This window comes from Mesocricetus auratus, unplaced genomic scaffold, assembly GCF_017639785.1.
Source record: "Mesocricetus auratus isolate SY011 unplaced genomic scaffold, BCM_Maur_2.0 Super-Scaffold_100676, whole genome shotgun sequence".
NCBI classification, from domain to species: Eukaryota; Metazoa; Chordata; class Mammalia; order Rodentia; family Cricetidae; genus Mesocricetus; species Mesocricetus auratus.
In genome coordinates, this window is record NW_024429266.1 from 46,131,365 (window position 1) to 46,153,606 (window position 22,242).

At 37.1% G+C, this 22,242-nt stretch overlaps 1 protein-coding gene across 1 annotated transcript in view; it reads left to right on the plus strand.

The window, feature by feature from the left end:
* Positions 1-1,469: 1,469 nt before the first annotated feature.
* Rgs13 (regulator of G protein signaling 13) overlaps positions 1,470-22,242 on the plus strand; it is a 28,794-nt gene continuing 8,021 nt past the window's right edge. Inside the window, exons 1-4 of the mRNA XM_005073462.3 lie at positions 1,470-1,625; positions 2,792-2,859; positions 8,291-8,361; positions 11,264-11,325. Coding sequence (XP_005073519.2) covers positions 2,809-2,859; positions 8,291-8,361; positions 11,264-11,325 — 184 coding nt within the window. The 5' untranslated portion in view covers positions 1,470-1,625; positions 2,792-2,808. The remainder of the gene's footprint in view (positions 1,626-2,791; positions 2,860-8,290; positions 8,362-11,263; positions 11,326-22,242) is intronic.

The window sequence follows — 22,242 nt, forward strand, 5'->3', positions numbered from 1 at the left end:
CATGTGCATGAACTGACTTTTTGGAGCCCATTCCCAATGGTGGTATATCTTGCTCAGCCTTGTTACAAGGGGAGGGGCTTGGTCCTGTCTCAACTTGGTACGACAGACTTTGATGACTCCTCAAGGAAGGCATAACACCCTCTGAGGCATGTATGGGGATGGGAAAAGGGTGAGGTGGGGTGGGAGAAAGGAAGGGAGGAGACACAAGAGTTGATATGCAAAATGAAAAATATTTTAAATAAAAAAATAGGCATGACAAGGAAATAATCTAAATGCCCTTGAATTGACTGACAAATTGATGATAAAATGTGGACATATACACAATGCAAGTCTGTTCAGTTGTAAAGAAAATGAAATAATGAAATCTGAAGGTAAATGGACAGAAGTAGGAAATATACTGTATGGGGTAACCCAGATCCAGAAAGACAAGCACCCTGTGCCCTCTCTTATTTGTGGACCTCATTTCAAATCTTTAGAGTATAAAACTTGGAGTAACCACAGAGGCTGGGAAAGCAAAAGAGGATAATGGAAATAGTGGGAAGGCACTTTAGACAAGGAGTCATGTGATACAGGTTTCTAAATGTTGTAAGAAGTATTCTCACAATGACATTCTGATCCTTCTTGCTATTTTATTACAGTATTTCTATGGGAGCGTGCTCAGAGTTCACATGCGTGCACACACACACACACACACACACACACACACAAGACATAAGACAAGAGCACTAAACATCTCCCCATAGTCTACATTCAATAGCACAGCTCATCTGAAACACTGTGTTCAGTCCAAAGTTTAACAGGCATTTTTTGTTTGTTTGTTTTTTGTTTTTAGAGACAGGGTTTCTCTGTATTGTTTTTGGAGGCTGTCCTGGAACTCGCTCTGTAGACCAGGCTGGCCTCGAACTCGTAGAGATCAGTCTGCCTCAGGCTCCCAAGTGCTGGGATTAAAGGCGTGTGCCACCAATGCCCGGCTTAACAGGCATTTTAACAGACTGAATAATGATGGACAGTCAAAGTACTGCCTCAAAGGACCAGCAGTAAGAACTACAAGGATTAGCCAGAAAAGAGAGCCCTTAGCTTGTTACAGGTCCTTAGTTGACTACTGTGATCAGTTGCTGTCAAGAATTCCCATCACTCGATATGAGGTGTTTGCAATGGTGGCCTGCTTATTTGTACTCAGGTCTCTGTCTTTTTTCCCTCTAAAGGGGGTTTTCCTCTAGGCTGCACATTGTCAAATGCTCGAAAAAATAATTATTCAGAAGAGAAATTTTGACTACAGCAGTTGAAAATTCTAAGGAGCTGCTGCTTCCAGCCATCTGGACATGTCAGATTTTCTGATAAGTTTAGATAAAACCTCTTTTATCAGCAAGACATTGCAATCCCACAGAAGTACTTTCCATATTCAAAAAACCTCTCTTTGCATAGATATGTGTCTGTAAAACTAGAATTTCATAGCACAGAGGCTGGAGTGCCATAGAAGGTAGTTATACAGACAGTAGAGTCTTTTTGTGCCAGGAAAAATACAGTACTTGGTGTTTCATGCAATTTCAGAACCTGATTTCAAAAGGATCATAACAAGGAGAAAATAAAATGTAGCTTGGTAGACTGCTCCATGGAATATATTTGTAAGTATGAGATTCAGTAAAAAAGTTGGTAAATAGAAGAATGTCTTGATATACATGCCTGTGGGTACTGATTTGAGTAGCAGGGCTATAGGAATGCATGTAAGGTATTTTTTTTCTAAAAAATAAACAAAAATGTAAATACATATTTTTTTCTTGTCTTAGGTTTTCTGTACCTAACACTAAGAATGGCTTTCTATAATACTTAAATAGGGCAACAGAAGATCTATTGCGGTTTTAGAGTGTGTTATTTTTATATGGATTTTATGTGGATGTGGAATGATATAGATACAAAATCAGAAAATTTAGAATTAAAAAAACATTGATCTCCAAATTGCTATTTCTACTAGTTGGTTAGGTCTGTTCATTGTGATGTCAGTTTATTGTTAAGTTTTCTATGAAGCACTGTTAATCTCAGTCATATAGAATTTCTTCATTCCTCATACTACACCTAAGTAAAACTTCACAAAAGTACTTTTTCTTACAGGACAGGATTTTTTTTTGTACCATTCCATGAAAATAGTTAATCAAAATGTAAAGTAGTCCAAGTTTTTCAAAACTGTATTCAGCCTGATAAAATAAAAGAAAATGAGGGGGTGCTTGTTTGTGTATGAACAGAAAGATTTTCTAGAGTGTATGTCAGCACTACCGAAATTCAAATATGCAGAAAGGGGTTAACTTTTAAGTTTATTTATTTTTTATTTGCCTCTAAGCCTTAATTTAAAGTTAGGGGGATATGTGAATCTATTTATGCCATAGTACATACACAACTCATCCTATTACCAGTATGTTTACAATTAATACCTTGATGAGATGTGCCCTTATTTTAAAAAATAGTTACTAGAAGAAATATACTGTGCTTAAAGACTTGTAAAGTAATACACATTAATTTTACCATCAGGGTACAGAAAAAAAGACAAGCAAATTTAAATTATCGTAAGATCATCAAGTAAAATGGAAAGACAGATTAGGTGCATTTTATGTACGTTTTATTAATCTATGAAATTAATAAAATTCTATGGATTTACAAACAGAGATTGCCAAGACCCATAAAGTAGAAGTTATTGTATTAAAAACAATGGCCAAGTACTTACACAAATCCTTGTGAAGTATGTATTTTCACACTAATTTTTCTTCTTCCTTGTATTTTATCATTACTTTACTCTTAGGCTAATGGACTATTTCTATGTTATTACACCAGCATGAAGAAACAGGGTTACCACTGATTGGAAGTTTGGTGAGTTTATCCATGACACAAATCAGTTCTCACAAATTGGTTCTACATCATGGCAATTTAGTGTGTTCTAAACTAGGAACTCTCTATTATACCGAAACAGAATTGAAGTTCTAAGGAGCCTTCTAGTTTAATGTTAATGTTTATTTTATTATTTTATTTTTCTCTTGTGCTCTAATTTGAAAAGTACATTTTAACTGAAGATATGCTTGGCTGGATTTATCCAATAAAACGAATTTAGGTTCACTAATGGGGGCATTAATTAAAACCTTATTACACTTCTTTTTAAAATTAGAATTCACCATTTTGTGAATACTAACTACATCTATTTAAAGCTCCTCAATTGTAAATTTGAGAGTGTTTAACCCTGCCATTTCATATTTTTGTGGATACTAAAGATGAAATGTGTGATTTAATGACAAATATTGACAAAAATTGTAGGATGTAGAACTGCAGATATTTATTTTTATTTTCAAATTAGAAGCATTTAAGAAATACTTGTTTTAGAAATTCTTTGTCCTCAGACTGTGAATTATATGTTCTTCATTTGCTCAAATGAAATTTCTAAATCTATGTTTGTTCTCATTTTAGAGGTTTGCAAATTTTAACTTTACTTTCCATCTGCTTTCTATCTTCCAAGACTATTTAGAAATATTTTGTTACTTTTCCTTTCTCCTTTAGTCTTCCTTTTCTTTCACGTTTAAGTCTTGTGTGCTCTTTACCTCTCACTTTACAAGTGTTTTTATTGGAAGACAGAATAAGCTCAATTGGCCAATCTGACCTTTTTTTATAATTGAATATTTGTGACTTACCTCTTTGCTTCAATCTAGAGAATGTTATGAGATATAGAAAGTGTTGTCCTTCATCCCAGCAAAGTTGGGTGCATGGTGTTCATGAATCCAATAACAATCAGTATGAAGGCACATGGACATGTGGGTGGACATTTAGTTCTGGAAACCTCAATGGGCAAGAGAGAGCTGAAGGTCCTAAGCAGACCTAGGGAGCAGACCCACAGTGTTAGGACAACATCCATCAAGGCTCAGGTTTTTGGGGACTAGAAACACAGAAGACATCATAGAAGACAAACAATTTCTTTTATACTCTATGTATCCTATGTGTAATACATCTTGTGCACAATTATTTCACTAAAATTAGTAATTTTATGACATTGCATTCCATTTGTATTCTGTAATCTAATAAATTGAGTGTGACTCACACGTGTTTTTCAACTAACATTGGAAACTACATAGAGTAGAAAAGTTAGAACTTTAAATAACATGTATATGTACTTAATGTGTATATATACATATATATAGCTATATTTCAGTCCCTTCAGATGTTGCTAACTAATGAATAGTTTGTACCATAGAACCTTGTTCTGTAGCAATCATTTAACTGAGCACAATGTTATTTTTGAACTAGACAGAGCTTCACTGGTCTAGAAAATCAGGGCCACACGTGAGACAAACAGCATCTGGGGTGCTGCAACTTGGCAAGGGTGCCCACGTGGATCTCAGATTCCTGTTTTGGCTTAAACCATGCATCTTTTGCTTTTGTTGTTGCTGTTGTTTGTTGTTGTTTTCTTTTCAAGAAAGGGTTTCTCTGTGGCTTTGGAGGCTGTCCTGGAACTAGTTCTTGTAGACCAGGCTGATGTCAAACTCACAGAGATCCACCTGCCTCTGCCTCCCCAGTGCTGGGATTAAAGGCATGCACTACCATCACCTGGCCAAAACCATGCTTCTTTTTTTTTACTATTATTATTTATTTTTAAGTTTAAATTTAGATTAGAAACAAGGTTGCTTCACAAGTCAGTTCCAGGTCCCTTTCCCTTTCCCTCCCCTCCTCCCGTGCCCTCCCCCCAGCTCCCCCCAATATCCCCTCGTTTCCACAGGGAGGGTGAGGCCCTCCATGGGGGTGTCCATAGTCTGTCATTTCATACAGGGCAGGGCCTAGACCCTCCCCCCAAGAGTTCAGGGTGAGAGTGCACCTCACATTGTTGGATGGGAGTCCAAAGTCTGTGTGTATACTTAGGATGGGTACTGATCTGCTGCCCAAGGCTCAATAGATTACCTAGGCCTCCTCACTGACACCCACATTCAGGGGGTCTTGATCAGTCCCATGCTGGATTCCCAGGCTGATGTCTGGGATTCAAGAGTTAACCTTTGTCAGGTCAGCTGTTTCTGGGGGTTAAACCAGCCCAGTCTTAATCCCTTTGGTCATCAGTCCTCCCTCTCTGTTACTGGCTTTCTTGAGTTCAGCTCAGTGCTTAACCATGCATCTTAATAGCAGAGAAAACCTGCACAATCATCTCCAAGAAGACAAGCCAGAGGACTTGTCCTTTTTCACCTTTCTACTCTAGCACTCAAACTTCTGGCCATGCAAATCCTCTCTTGTGGCTTTTGCTGTTTGGTATGACACACATTCCTGGAGGATTCTAAATATCTCTTACTGACTTGGCTAACTCAGTCTTTAGCCTAATAACTAAAAATAGTCACCATAAATGAGGCAACAATTTGAAAAAAATGAAAAGAAACAGGATTTACAGAGAAGAATGAGCAATATCAATAAGGAAAAGTGGTCATCTGAGTTGAAATGTAAAAAGAAGGAAGGAATATATTGTGGTAGGATGTGTGCCTTCTTCCTACTAAGGGCTTGGGAAACATTCTGAGTGTCAAAGTACAAGAAGCTGAGGGTCAGATCATCTGGAACAGAAACTCTTTGCATGCATCTATTTTTTCTAATCTTCATTGTTCCGTTTCAGAGAAACGGAAATAGGAAATAGATAATCTGAGAGGTAAATTAACATGCCCAAGGTCACGGAGCTAATAAAAGCCTCAACTAAAGTGTGTGTTATTCTAGTTTCAGAATTCTGAGCTAACTGAATATACTCTGAGTGCTCTCGGGAGCTCTGGGAAACCCCCTGAATACCAGTACACCCACAAGGTGCCTGCAGTGTGCATCCTCAGGGAGTGTCGCATACTGACCATTGTGGTTTTGTCTGATCCCGCTATAGCTATTATATAATCTACAAAGGACTTAGAGTTACAGAGATGATAATAATTTGAAAATGTGTACACATGGCTCTAGTAGATGAAATGAAAAGACAATGAAACAAAATTGATTGTTCACGAAGAAATATTGAGTCCTTGTGGGAGACAAGGATGAGTCGCTACATTGACAGGGAAGATGATCAAGAATAAGCGAGAGCCATTGAGTACATAAACTAAACTTCACTAATAGAGTTTAGGGCCCCTTATACACAGGATCATTATAAATAAAGCAGCCAATACCACAGTTCTCTTAACCTCAATTATTTCATTATTAGTCTTCTTCAGTCAAGTTTATCTTTCCAAAAAATGCTTCTATTTTCACCACTTTGAGATTTTAAAACTTTAGTAAATTACTATTATCAACAATATTTTATTCCTGTGTTTAAGGTCACCTAGAGTCTAGCTGCATACACACATAGCCCCATAATAAACTTTCCTTTCTACTTACACTACAATATTTACAATAAAAAAGAGGCTTAGTTAACCAGTTAACTTCCCTCCCTTCCATTTGTTCCGCCATGTACATCTAGTTAGCTGCAGGATGCTTCTTCAACTATTTTTTCCCACTTCTCTCGTATCTTCTACTTCTGTCCATGGATGTCTTTTACCAAATTCACACCGCCACACTAAAGAGTTCACTGGCACACGCTACAAACGTGCAAGCTAGAAGAGTCAGGTAGCAGAGGCCAGTAACTGTCCCTATTGTATCCGTCTTCAGCAGCTTCCACACAACATGGGGGTGAGGGTACTAGCACTCCATTTTGTTACTCTCTCCACCTTGTTGCTGCCTGCTCTGCTCCACTGTGGTCATTAATGTCACTCTTGTTAACAGGCCTGAGAGCATCTTTAAATCCTTTGCTCTCTCACTCTCTTTGGGCTTTGACACCAAAATGACTACTCATTCATTTTTTAAAATTGTACAAGTCTTTTACAACACAGGATTTTTTAACACGATCTTTAAATGTTAGTGTATAGTGGGTATTTTTTCTGAAACTTAACCACAAACTATGAATTCATCAATATAAGCATGTTCTTTGATGCCCATGATACAGTACTATTCTGATTCTTGTCTAGTGGGCTCCTTTTTCACAGTCGTACTGAGATGTGTATGTATTTGTCCCTCATCTTGGGCTGTCTTTTCAGTTCACACTCTTTCCCAAGACATCCCATTATATTTTTATTTTTCTTAAGTGTTTATGAAAATACCCAACTTTACTTTCAAGTAAAACCTTTCAGGTAAACTTGTTTCCATCCTTTCTCTCAAAAGATTCATCCAAAGATGATTCTTGGACCAATCTTAACTCTCTAGCCTTTTCTTTCAAATTCTCTCCATTTTTCACCCTAGACAACCCAATTCTTTTTTTTCTTCAACTAACCAGGACTTGCTAACCTTTGCATACGCAATTCCTCCTTCTTTCATGTAACACTTCTCAACGCAGCCCATAGACTCCCACTCGAATGGTCCATTACTGGGATGGCTACACTGACCTTTCTCAAGTCTGACTTTGTTCTCCTGCTGCAGGTATACGCAGCCCCTCTAACAGAATCCTACAGCATGTTTTCTTCATTGGCTTTCCAGTAAGGACAGGAAGAGAAGAGCAGGGTCTCTGGAGATCACCCACTGGCACTGAGCCTGGCAGAGAACAAGAGTTCAGAACACTCAATAAAGTCACAAAAGCTCACGACTGATCCTTAGTAACTCACTTCACATAATTACTTATGTACAGCTACCAAACTATTTCCAGATTTTATAGGAAACATGGATTTAATTATCCCTAGCATGTATTTAGTTATTTTCTCCAAGTCTCGAGTTAAAAACCAACCATGACATGTGTTGCTATATATATACATTCAGCTTAGACTTAGTCAAACTCTGTCAGAATTTCAAAGTTACAGTGTCCAAAATGCCTAAGTTTGTGTAAAAGCTTCTCTTCTAAGTTCTTATACGAACTCATTCTTAAGGAGTTTTTATTTGGCTGTTTATGCTGTTTTATTTGACTAATTGCAAAAAGGCACTTTTTCCTTCATATATTTAGGGAGCCTTCTAAAAATAAGAATCATCCCAAAAAGGAAACATTAGAAGTTAATGAATTCATTGTCAGTGGGTTCTAATTAAAATACATCTTTCAGAGCTCTGTATTTTAAAAGCCCTATTATTAATGAATTGATGGGTAAAAGGAATTCCAAAGTCACTGAGAAATCTCCTAACCTATATTCATATGAAATATGTATGAGGTGACTCATTTTATTCCTTCTTCCTCCATGACCCACAGTGACTTCTATTAACTTTTGAGATTTATAATTTTATATAATCTTTGAAAATTGACTCATCAGATTGTCATTTCACATGACTAAATAATATATCTATATGCTTTTGTTTTTAGAAAAAAATGAACAGGCATATCTGTTGGATTTGTAAGCTATGCAGAGCTGAATCTAAGAGGCTCCCTTCAAAGTAAGTAGCTTTTAAATATCATAGCCATTTTAAAGAATTCATCACATGATAAATAGGTGCATATATATTTAACCGTACTCTAAATACAATTTTCTGAGAAAGTACAATTTCCATTTATGCACAAGAAATCCCAGCAGAAGAGCAATCATGTATCACACTAAAGCTCATTTTCATTATCTGTGGTATACACCTAAGAACTTACCAACTTCGATATTTAGAGACCATTACAAATGTTCTTTTTAAAAGAAGCTTAGGGATTTTTAATCCAACATATTTTACGAGTAAAACCTTCTTAAGAGGCGCCAGACACCTCCATTTCTTGGTGGGGTTTACAAGGGAACCCTAGCAAGCTCCAAATCTTTTCTGAATGCAGGGAAATTTGTTATTTGTTGGTTTGTTTCCATGCTTTTTACAGGGTCTGGTTATACAGCCTAGGTTGCTCCTACACTCGTGGTCTTACTTACTAAGCTTCTGAAGCACTGGGATAAGTTACCTTATAAAGATCCAGATAGATTAGAATGGAAAGCACAACTGGAAGGTAACCAAACAATCGGATTTATCACAAAGAATCCACAGATTAAAGACCCCTGTTAGATTAACCACCTTTACCCAATCTAGGTCAAATGGAGACCTTATTCTGAACACATCCTTGTAAGTCAGAGCTCTTGACCAGTCTGACCTTCCACTGAAGTAAAGAGGGTTTCAAAAGGTCACAAGCTATGGCTTGGTGAAGAAAGGTAGCTGTAGTGGTGGGTGATAAAGCCCAATGCTCAGTGAACCATGCAGGTGCACCCATGGAGAAAGATACAATAGTCTGACTGAGACCGGCTTTCTTCCCCTGATGATCCCTATGGTCTATCACAATCAGAACTTGGACTTCCTGTAGTCTACAGTGTAAATGCTCCATTGAAAGGAGGAGCTCGAGAAAAGAGAATTCATATTGTAGAATGCTGCTTGGGGTCATTTGACAGGAACTTTGCATTCATAATAATTTTGTCAGATATAGAGATAATAGCAAAACCTAGGTGTGCAGATGTATTAAGTCCAACATCAGAGTTGGATCCCCCAACCCTCAGACTCTACGCACCAATGCCATGAATTTCAAAAGGTCCCCATGTCTGATTGCTTTTTGCTGCCTACTATCCAGAAAAAAAAGGAAGTGACTCAAAACTGGAGAAAACTCAGGCTAATATGGGGGCAAAGGTGTTTAAAAATAATCTTTGCATAATTCTGAGGATACCATCTTCATAGTCACAGGCCAGCACGAATCCTGTGAAAGGAAAAATAAGCAAAAGCAAAAATGAAGTTCAAACAACCCAATTTCTCTAAACATGGTCTGTATCTGTGAGTCTCATAAATCTTGCAGGCAAAGGCATTCTCTTGGAAACAATTTCCCAACACAGTGATCTTGTATCCCCTCACTGGAAATTTCAGTCTTTCCCTACAATGAGAATCAGTGACGCAGGAAAGTATACAAGGAACCTGCCTTGCACTTCCCACTTCAATAGATTGGAAATATTATTTTGGCTAATTTTTTTCTGAAGTTCCAGTGAAAGAAAAGGACAGTGAGTCAGAAAGAGTTTTCATGGAAATGTTTTTGAGGGCGTTGAATGCAGCGCACCCTGGAAGCCAATGCGAAAGTCTACATAAAACTGGCAGGACTATCAAAGCTGGTACAGGGCTAATGTCGTTCTATGTTAGGTATCATCTAACTTTTTAAATCCTTTTTTATGCTCATAACCAGTTAATGCTGATGCTCATTCCTGAAGAATTAACAGTCAGGCTGACTCTACAAGTACAACAAGCAGGTCTTGCTCGCATCTTCAGTTTTCTTCGAATACACTGGTGCTAAAGGCAAGAAGACCCATGAGAGGTAGCCGTTGAGTGGTGGTGAACATATTAGTGACTTTGATACAAGGAAATAAAGTTATTTGTGTGTGAGAAAGTAGGGTCACTTAGCAGTCACCTCATAAAGCTCACCACCAGAAACAGAAATGGAGCCTTCAAGCCTGCACCTTTCACAAACATCTTCCAAGGGTGGCTTTGTTTATTCTGTTTAAGTTGAAGGTGACTTGACATAGTCTACCTTCATTAATGTTAAAGCCTTCAAGTGTCAACATATAAATATACACATATCAAATAAGAAAGTGCAAACATAATAGACCCGATATTCCATGAGAATGTGTGCACAACTTTTGAAGATAAACCCAGCCAGCACTAATTAGGTAAGGGGTGCATGTGTAACAGTGGCAGGGAAACATAAGACAATACTGCAGAGGCAGTGTGTGAGTCTGTGCCTGGAACTTTCAGTGTGTGCCTGTTAACTGTTTTCAGTTTGTTTCTACAACCTACAAAATTACCACAGCTGCAAAGGCATGCAAGCTTGGCTGTGTGTAGTTTTAATGGTGAAAAACTAAGAAATACTCAAAATATTTTAGACTATAAAATCTCCAGAAGGTCCCTTGTAGAATATTATACTATGTAGATGATCTACAAATGTTTAATTTATATGTTAAGGAATAAAAGCATAGTAATCACATATAAAATGTGTCTAAGAGGAGAATAAACATTGAAACTATGTATGGAAAAAATAATTTTTTAGTTGAAAACACAAACATATATATAACAAAGGCTAAATCTGTCACATTTCTAAAAGAAATTTGGAAATGAGATTATACAACTATTGTTCCTATCTTCAATATTTATTTTATACTCTCAAACATATACCTACTATATTTTTAGAGTTTAAAAACTCAGTGAAAACTAGAATATAAAGAACCAAAACAAAATGAGCAGTGTAATTATATTTTGCTATTATTCTCAAGATAGCAAAGAATTATTTAGTTCAGCAAAAACATTGACAGTAATTTAGCCTAATCAGTGCTTTTGTTTCTTTGCAAAGCCTTACTTTGGAGGAAGTTTTAAGATGGGCCCAATCTTTGGAAAGTCTGATGGCTACAAAATGTGAGTATGATGTATATATCATCTTAGAATAAGTGGCCTTTTCATTCTTATGAGAGAATGGGGGTGGAGGGCGCCAGATGACAAGTGTAAGAAGTTCTGCTTGCCACCTCCTAAATGGCAACTGACATAGTTAAAAAAGGAAAACCTGAAAATAGTTTGTCATGCCAACCACTGTTATTTTCTTTGGTGTTAATTAAAACAAGATTAGTCACTGTGGGTATTTATTCTTCACAAGTATATGTATAAAGCCCGTTGGGAATACGCTGAAATAGTAACACATTACTGAAATATACTGCCTTCCCATAGCTTGCTAAACTAAGTGCTTGGAAACTATTAAAAAGTTGCTGTTCTAAGTACTTTCAGAAGTAAGAACCAGTTTGAGCCTCAACATTCTAAAATTCCTTGGGGGTTCTTCAATCTCTGCTTCCAGTGGTTCCAGGTATAATGGAACAAGCATGAGCATTCAAGTGTTACAAATGAAAGGTCCTATCAATGTAGACAGATAAAAATACAAGTTCAATATAGTTAATATGAAGGATGATGGACACTCAGGGAAACTATCTATTGTGTTTGGAACAGAAAATGGTAGGTGAAAAACAACAAAAAAGTAGAGGATACTCAAAGAAAACTCCACTGAACTTAGTTCCTTTCTGACAGTGCTATCACTATTAAATGCTGGTTAATTGTTGTCTGTGGGCTTGTCTCTTTATTTGGGACTTCCCTGTGTGACATTCTCTGTAAAGAATGATTTGTTCAGATATCTTGACCATGAACAGGAGTTAACCGTGCTACTATGATGTTTTAATTAGTGGGTGTGTAGCATTATTCTAGACTAGGAACATCCCGTCATTCATGGAGACTCTCTGTGTTCCTAGGACTGTACCTGCTCTCTATGTCTCAAGAACATTCTTTAGTAAAACATCTATTATTTCTGACTCACAGGGAAATAGTAGGAGGTGTGAAACCTTGACTCTTGGCTTTTTCTAGCGAATTCCTTAGCCCCTCTAGCTCTCCAGTCCTGGGTACCATCTAAAGATCCATTTTTAGTCATCAGCTATTCCGTTGAAAATGTACACATCATAGTTTCTCTCTATGTTCAAACTATGTCCCTTACTTATCAAGTATTATTCATAGTTTGATGTAACTTTCCAGCATGACCATGAATTAAATATTGTATCTTTGGACTAAAATTTCAGGGCACTTAAATAGAAGGTGAAGAGAAACTTGCCTGTCAAGTCAGCTATATTGATTCTTCTCCAGACAGTTTTAATGTCAGCCCTAACCCATGTTCACAACATTGCCAGGTTAACCTCACTTTCAGAGTTACAGCTATCTCTTCCTTAAAGTGAGGCTAATATCATCTCTCTATTCAACATTATTGTATTTGTTGAACACAAAGATGTAGTTCAGTGCACTATACAGCCTGAGAACACAATAGTTGGTATTTACTCTTATTAGTAATGAAGTACACATCTCTGAGATTATTTTCCTCTCCTTCTTAGTATTCAGGATTAAGGATCCCCTAACCAACCTGTTCTCTAAAATTTGTATCTAGTCCTTTCTGAAACAGACCACCAGTGTGGTGGCTGCCCCATCCCTTACTTGTATATCAATGACTCCCCTGCTACAGGTTTTTGCTCAGTGTCCTTTTTTTCTCACCCAATCCTGCACACCCTTAAAATTAAGACCCAAGTTCCACCTTCCCTATGAAACGATTTAGAAATATTTCTCCTGTTCTGTTTTGTGAGAACATTATTTATTCTGCTTTTAATTGTAACTAGTTTCAGTAATGAATTTATTGCCAAAGTAGCTTGCTCAATAAATTGTGAAATTCTTTGAAGAATAGATATTGTTCATTCATTTTACATCCCACTGAGAGACTCAAAGTGTCATTTGTACCTAGTATACATGTACTACAATTCAATGAAAGATAAATATTGGTAGGAAAGATCAATACACCAAGATGTAATATGTAAATTTATGTGTCAGTTCTGAAGACTCGATGAAATGAATAGAGTAAATTACTTGACATGAATATCAAGTGCTTGACTCAGCAATTTGGAGAGACAGTCTCATAAGGATAAGCAAAGTCTACAGAAAAGGTGAGGAGGGCAAGAAAGTCTCACACTGTACCTAAAGAAAAAAAAAGGCCAGTGGAAACATGAGGTCAAATTAGCAGGAGGTTTATTTTAAAAAATTCTCCAATCAGATAAAGTGATACAAAACAAATCAGTCTACAGATAGGCCCAGTCAACTAGGAAAACTAAGAAACAAAACTCTATATGTTCTAGAATAAGTTTAGACTAACAGATAACACTAGTAAAATGTATCTGGTAAGCCATACACAAAATGCTACTGATAAGGAGATTAAAACATAGTCTTTAAGACTATATAGATCATAAACTCATGGGGATAAAATGCATTAATCTGAGCCTCAAGATATGATAAGAAAATAACAGGAAATATTTGCTGGAAAACCATTAAGTAATAGCTATATTCAAGACATTGGTATTAAATCCTAGTATTTTATGAAAAGTTGCAATTGGGAAGGACTAAGTTTGTGCAGTCATTTCTAGTAGAGACTGTTTCCCGGCACACTTCCTGGTAGTCTGGCTTTTCCATCTGTTTCCTGAGCCATAGGGGCAGGAGCTGAGATGTGAATGTATCTACTGAGGCTGTGCTGACCGAAACCTGTTAATATCTGTGTTATGCCCAGTTGGTTTTCTTCTATCTGCTGTAAAGAGAGATTTCTTTGATGAGGGGTGTTAGTGACACTTATCTGTGTGTACAAGTTTAAATGTTATCTCTAGACTGGGAAGAAATGATGCTGGCCTAGCAAAGTGCTGGCAGTAGGTACTTTTTTTTTTTAAAAGTCTGTGGCCTCCCTATCCCAGGACACTGGCTACGTTTCCAGTACTAAGCATGATTTTCTTTGTGTTAAGTTCAATAAGACTGATTTTGGTTGCCACCAACATTTAAGTGCCACTGACTGTACCTTAATGCATTTCCTGCCAAACCCAGAACTATTTCAATATCAATGGATATGTTAAAATGGAAAGAGGAAAATGTTATGGTGTCTCATCCATAGACAAAGAATCACAGACTAATGGAAAAGGAGAAGTAGGCTCTACCAGGGATGAGCCTCTTATTGGTTTGCCCAAAGAAGAGTGATAAGCCTTGAAATCATATACACACAAGCAACAAATATGGATTCAGCAGTGTACAAACACATATACATGTGAATGTAATAATAATCAAAGAAAAAGAGGAAAATATGGGAGGGGTCCAAAGAAGGCTAGCTGAGCTGGGAGCAGCTAGATGGAAAGGGAGATGGAAAGGGAAAGTGACACAGTTCTATTTCAATTAAAAACAAGTAAGAACAAGGGAAGAGACATTGAGAAGAGAACTATGACAAAGTTAGATGTTAATTCAAAATTAAGAATGTTTGTAACCTAGACACATTCCAGGTGTTATTCAGTGATACACTGCTGGGAAACAAGTTTTCAAAACATTAGCAATACTTTTTAAAACTAATGCGTGTATATTCACTTATGAGTCCATACTAAGTCTGCTTTAGTTATCAGGCAGCTTGCCTATTGTACAAATAAAACTACACAGTAAGAAAATGCTTTTTGTTTTTCAAAATTTGAAAGCCTGTTAAAAAAAGGCACAATCACCATTTATGGTAGACTGTGGAAAGACAGAAAATAGTTATTAAAGCAACTTTTACAAGCACCATGAATGGAATTCCAAAGGCAACAAAAATCCTTTTTAAAAATACTATCTTCTGACAAAAAAAATTCCTAAGGCTACATAAAGAGCTCACTAGCAGTAGTTTAAATATAGGAAATTATTTAGGAGTAAGCCTGTATAGATAAATGGATCTATTTTAAATGAAGAAATGCAGTTTTGATTCCTTGATGTTTGATGTGAAGGTCAGTATCCTTTAAAAAGTATCCACAATGAATGCAGCAGGAAATACTCTACAAATGTTAAAAGTCTATATATGACTAAAAATTCATATGAAACATCTAAATTTTTAGAAAATATTTTTTCAGAAGTAACAAGAATATAAATATGTCAGGAAAAATCATCTATCCAAGAAACTAACTGGAATTATATAAGATTTTCCCTCAAACAATAGGAACCCAGACTTTGCAACTGAAACAAAATTGCCATCAAGGCTTCAGGCTTTCCCAACATGAAAATGGGAAAAATAGCTGTTTTGGTGTTCCTGGTAACCAAACACTAATTGAGATTAGCAAAAGCAGAAAAGATACAGAAAGGAACATTTGAAATTATAGAAGACCAAAAATCACTTAAAATCCCAGGAGTCTTCAAACAAGAAAGGAAAGGATCAAACTTCTTAAAATATACAGACTCTATAATGTGGAAGACACATAAATACATTACATACATTAACCAATTTTCTTTTTATCTTTTTGGTGACAGATTTCTTTTTTATTTATTTCTTTTATTTTTTGAGATTATACATTTCTCCCTTTCCTTTACTTCCTCCAAACCTCATACCCTCCCCATTTATTTCTTTCCAATTCATGGTATCTGTTTTCATCCATTGTTGTTACACACATACACACACACTCACACACACACACACACACACACACACACAAACACACACACACACCAACTGTTCAATTTGTACAATTCTGCCTGTGCCCATGTTTTCATGACTGACCATGCAGTTTTGGATAATCAATTTGTTATTTTGCTATTCCCTGGGAAGGCTTTGTCTACAGCTTTCAGCATTCTTTGTTGTCTGCAGTTCTTTGCCTAGAGTTGAGGCCTCATGGGCTTTCTCCCATCAGGTTTAGCATGTCTATTGTCCTTGTTCAACTCATGTATAAGGAACCATGCTGGTGAGACTTTACGAGTGTAGCTTCTAAATTCCTAGGAGACACAAAATCACTGCAAACTCACCATTCCTCTGGCTCTTTCTGCTGCTTCTTCTGAAATGATGTCTGACACTTAGGCATAGATGTATCCACTAGGACTGGGCTCCAGAACTCTACATGTTGAGTGGTTGTGGTTTTCTGCAGTGACATCTGTCTGCAGCAAAGAAAAGTGTCTTGATGAGGGCTAAGGACTACACTTACCTGTGGGTATAGGCACAAATATTTAGAATTCAGACAGAAATTGTGCTTGTTTAATAAAGTTGCGATTATAGTTTCTCCTCCAAGATCCATTACTTCACTAGCCCTGGGTAATTGGCTAGGTTTCCAGTACCAGACATGATTTCCTTCTTGTTGAGTGGCTCATAAATCCAATTAGAAAACTGTAGGTTATTACCAAGGTATATGTTACACTACTGCCCACTTAGAATTATCATGCTGCATGACCATTGTTCTGGTTCATATGTGTCATAGCTGGACTGTCAGTAGCTTCCCTCCTTTGGAAGTTTGTGTTGTAGGTACCCTCTTATACTATGAAAGCCAGTCTTCAGGGGAGGTCCTGTGTCCATAGTACATGGTGTTTTCAGCAATAGGGACCTACCTTCTACTGCCAGGAGTAAACTAATTTTCAAAAGATAACAATGGAAGTTGTTCACTGATATATTTTGCTTTATACAAAGAAAAATATCACTTGGATGGTTCAAACAATCCTACCATGTATCTGAGGGAGCAACATGAGGGAGGAAATGAGGTGAAGGGAGTATATCTGCACCCAGCCTACGCACCCCATTTAAACAGAGGAGACAAAGAACGAGAAAACTAATAGATAGACAATTACATAAAGTAAGTGCTTTGAAAAAAATAAAATCAAGTGATATGGAAAGAAGACACGGGGCTAACAATAATTCAGCTGAGAATTGTTGACAGAGAAGAAAACTGTCGGAAGGAGTAGAACGGCCAGAAACTCTGACAGAGAGTAAAACTGTCAGAAGGAATAAGATTTGAACGAAGAATGAAGATATGAGTCATAAGAAGCAGACATCTGTGCTGAGGTCTTTGAATATGAAGCTAAGTAGCAGGAAAACATATCTGAAAGGTCCAATAATGTGAGACTCATGTCTGCAAATACCTGAAAGGAAGTGTTCTATGTCTGCTGCAGAAGACCTCCATGGCCAAGTGTCTAAACTTACTCTGAGCACTAACCAAAGATCAATATATTTTTAAAGCACTCCCAAGCTCTTTTCTGAAGAAAAACAAAGGGAAACTAGTTAGAAAGATATTTCAATAACCCTGCTAAAATCAGAACTGAGGAGAGCAGACAAACTTGGAAATGATTAACATCTAGGTGCTAGGAAAAGCTATGAGTCCAAGAGATTACTGGAAGAGTTAGGATAAAGAAGGAAGCCAAAGAGATGATGCTAGGGTACATGGTGATATTCCAGAGTTCAGAAACAAGAACCAGTGGAGGCAAAAGGATTATCTGGTGAATTAATGATGAACAAAAAGCATGTATTACCACGGAAGTCAGAGGCAACAGTTCTTTCAGGAAAAGTACCATGAACTGTGGTTATGGCTAGAGAGAAATCAGGTCAGAGTGGGGCCCATTAGGTATGATAACATAGAAGCTCTGGGTACCTCAACAAAAGCATTTACAGCAGCATGGTAGGAGCAAGGGAAGATATATAATGCAATTTTTGTGAATTTCGATGTGGAAATGAGAAGAAAAACAATAGAGATTGGAAGATGGCTGACTAGAAATATTTGTGGTTTCTCTGTAACAAAATATATTGTAGTCAAACCGTCAAAATAAGAAGTAAAATGGAATTCCATAAATTAGAAGAGGCTAGCTCTGAAGATCAGTGGTAGAGCTCTGGCATAGCTATACATAAGGCCATGCATTTAGTTCTCATCACTACTTCCGTGTGTGTGTGTGAGTGTGTGTGTGTGTGAGTGTGTGTGTTGTCTATATATGTATGTGTGTATGTATGTATATATGTATGTGTGAGTGATGTCTATATATGTATGTATGTATGTATACATGTATGTGTGTGTTTGTGTAAGCAAGTAAATAAATAAAAAGCTCTTTCCTGAAAGCAGCAAGTCACTTGGAATTCCCATCAGACTAACAGCAAACTTACCAATAGTTATTTTACAGAGTAGGAGAGGATGGCATGATATATGCAAAGCTGGAAAAGAAAAATTTCAGCCAAAATTACTATACCCATCAAAACTATCATCCAAAGATGAAAGAGAAGTAAAAACTTTCCTAAATAAAACAAAATCTCAAGAAATTCGTCAGCATTTTATTAGCTCTGCAAAAGATGTTCAAGGATGCAGTATCTAGAAGCAGAAGGGTGATTATCACTATAAAAATGTACAAAACTGCAAAAACTCAAAAAAATGGAGTGAAAGGGTGACAATGGAAGAGGATTCTCAACTCTCTATCAGTACAGGGACACCACCAAGCCACAAAAATGAACAGGAGAGGAAGAAACAGAAAAGATACATAAAACAAAAAAATGACAAAACTGTCATTTTTCATCATTAATAATACCAAATATAAACAGATTAAATAACTCAACTAAAGTATATAGGCTGATAGGACAAACTAGGTTTTTGAAAAATAACACAAAAATCTAGACCCAACAGTGTACTTCTTCAAGAAAATTACTTTAGCTGTAAGGAGATGCTACAAAGACTAAAAGGAACAAAGGAAAAGATAAACCATGAGTGTGGAAACAAGAACCTAGCAAGAATTGTTATACATGTGTGAGGTAAAACATACTTTAAGTAAAAAGCAATTGAAAGAAATAAAATAATAGCCATAAAACAATCAAGAGATATCAAAAAGAAAATTGAATGTGTGGCCAAAGCTGGAAGAATCAAATGCACAAGGTCTTCCTTGGGGAGGTAGACTTTGCAGTGCTCTGCTGTCGTCAGGGGACAAAAATGGGCAAACAAGCTTTGGAATTAGACTATAATACAGACTGATGAACACAAGCTCATAGGCCATTGCATCAAAGAGCTACAAAATACACATTTCTTACTATCACAAAGGGCATGCTCCAGGATATTTCACATGTTGGGCTGCATAACCAATTCTCAACAAAATGTAAAACTTGAAATCATGACATTATCTTCTGTGATCATGGGGGAGTAAAACTAGGTATCCATAATATTTGGAATTTTGGAAATTATGTAAACAAATGCATAGAAACTTTTTAAAGTTCCTTATCAAATTATCTATTGTATTTCACATAATTAAATAAAAACACTTCTAAGATTTCTTTGGAACCATAAAAAAATGTAAAATCAACCAGGAAGAGAAAACTAATAAGCCAAAAGCAGACGCATTATAACATCAGGTTTCAAAACATAAAATTGATATCATCTAAACAGCAAGGTACTGGTATGAAAAATTCAGAATCTTATATAATAGAATGGAATATTTCAGAAACAAATCAACCACTTTCCAGAGAACACATTTTTTTAAGAAAGGCAATAAGGAAACTCATTAGAGAAAGAAAACGATCTTTAACTGGTGCTTCTGGGGCAATTAGAAGGAGATATCTAAATGCAGAAGAAACTTGGCCTCTCTCCCTCATCATATACAAATTACTCAAAAGACTTGAATGTACATACATAAAATTATTAGAATAAAATATAGGAGAAATACTTCAGAATCTAGGTATAGGCATAAATTTATATACTTATAACCCCCACACACAGGTAACAAAAGCAAAAACTGACAAACCAGATTATACCAAATGGAAAGACTTCCATGCAGTCAAGAAAGTAAGAATGCATCGTAAAGAATGGATAAAGTACTTACAAACTATTCAATTAAAGAAGTATTGATTTCCAGCATATGTAAGGAGATAATTCAACAGTAAAAATAATAATGACAACAACAATCAGATTTAAAATGGATAAATGGCTTGTATGGACATTTCCCAAAAGAGAGTGTACAAATGGTTAGTAATGGTAAGAAAAACGGCTCACCATTCAAGAAAATGCACATCAAACCACAATGGGCTATTATTATAGACCTCTCAGCATAACCACTGTCAAAGGACAATAAGTAAAAAGTGCTGCCAAGGATGGGAAGAAAGGGAACTGCTTGTACACTGTTGATGGTAATACAGATTAATTCTAGTGTGTCTGGAGTTTCAAAGTAAAAAAAAACCCACCATATGATCCAGCAGTCTCAGTACTTTCTACATAGCCAACGAAGTTGAAATATGAATGTGGAGAAACCAACAGTACTTGAATTTTTTCACAACACTATCCTCAGTCAACAAGATACGGAACTAGTGTCAGTGCTGAGGTAGTTAAATTGGTAAAGAAAATGTGACTGGTGTGTGTGTGTGTGTGTGTGTGTGTGTGTGTTCATAATGAAATACTGCTTAACCATAAAAAGAATAAGACTTAGTTGTTTGCTGGGACATGGATACATCTGGAGATAATTACATGAAAAATAAACCAGGCAGCTAGGGAGATTGCTCAGTAGATTACCTGCCTGTCCTGTAATCATAAAGTCTGGAGTTCAGATCACCACACCCAAAAAAGCCAGAAGCAGTGGTGCACTTGTAATTCCAGCATGCCTACAGGAAGACGGAAGGTGGAGACTGGAGATTCTCCAAAACTTCTGGGCAAATCAGTCAAAGATACTGCCTCAAACATGCTGGACAGCAAGGACTGACATCCTAAACTGTCCTGACCTCAACATGGCATGGCATGCTTGAGCCAGCACTCACACACATACTACACACACACACAAACAATTTTAGAAATGAAACTAGTCAGACTCACGCAGACAATACTACATATTCTCACTTATATGTGGAATCTAAGATGCTATTTTCAAAGCAGTAGATAATACAATATGGTCTTCAACTCCTGAGAAGTGTGTGAGACACAGAAAAACGGAGAAAAGGTGAACAATGAACCCAAAGATGCAATTTGATGACTCTGTTCCCAGGCCCAATCCCCTAATCTTCCAATCCATTTATCCTGTTTAGAAAAGAGCTGATCTCCTATGAGTATCAACAAAACACGGCATATCAAGCTGCATTAAGACTAAGCTCCTTGTGTATTAAGGCTGGATAAGGCAACCCAGTATGAGGAGTAGAGTCCCAAATGCCAGTAAAAGAGTCACAGACAGCCCCTGTTCCCACTGCTAGGAGTCCCATAAGAGGACCGAGCGACACAACAGTAACATATATGCAGGTGCGTCCCGTGCAGGCTCCCTGGTTGTCGGTTCAGTCTGTGAGGCCCTGTGTGCCCAGGTTAGTTCATTCTGTGGGTTTTCTTGTGGTGCCCTTGACCCTTCTGTCTCCTACAATCCTTTCGCCCCCCTTCTGCAGGATTCTTTAAACTCCACTCAATGTTCGGCTGTGGGTCTGCATCTGTTTCCATCAGTTTCTGGATAAAGCCTCTCTGATGACAATTGGGCTAGGCACCAATCTGGTAAGGAGATAGCCAGTTCAGCCTATCTATCTGTTATTGCTAAGAGTCTTAGCTGGGGTTGTCCTTGTAGATTCCTGGAAGATTCCTTTGCAACAGGATTTTACCTGACCCCAAAATGCCTCCAGTTCCAGTAGTCTCTTCCAGTACTCTCTCCCTTTGCATCCCCATCAACCTGACTACTTGTGTTCCCATCCCTACCCACCCTCGGTCTGCTCATGAAATCTCTTTTATTTCCCCTTCTTAGGGAGATCCACACATTCCCCCATGAACCCTTCTAGAAAAGATTTAGCCAGTACAAAAAAGGAATCAAAATAGCTCTTCTGGAAAATTCTAGGGCTATGATATCAAGGAAACAACAGTTGACAAGTATACATTTCTGATAGATCATTTAAAATTTACAGTGAAATCTGTGGGCTTTCCTGTGTCCTGTTCAGCTGGTTCACCAACAACATTCTGAAAAGGCAGGGGTTCTAAGTAAGAGCTGGCATTAATCCTTTGCATTGGGTCCGAATTATACTTAAATGTATTTTATACT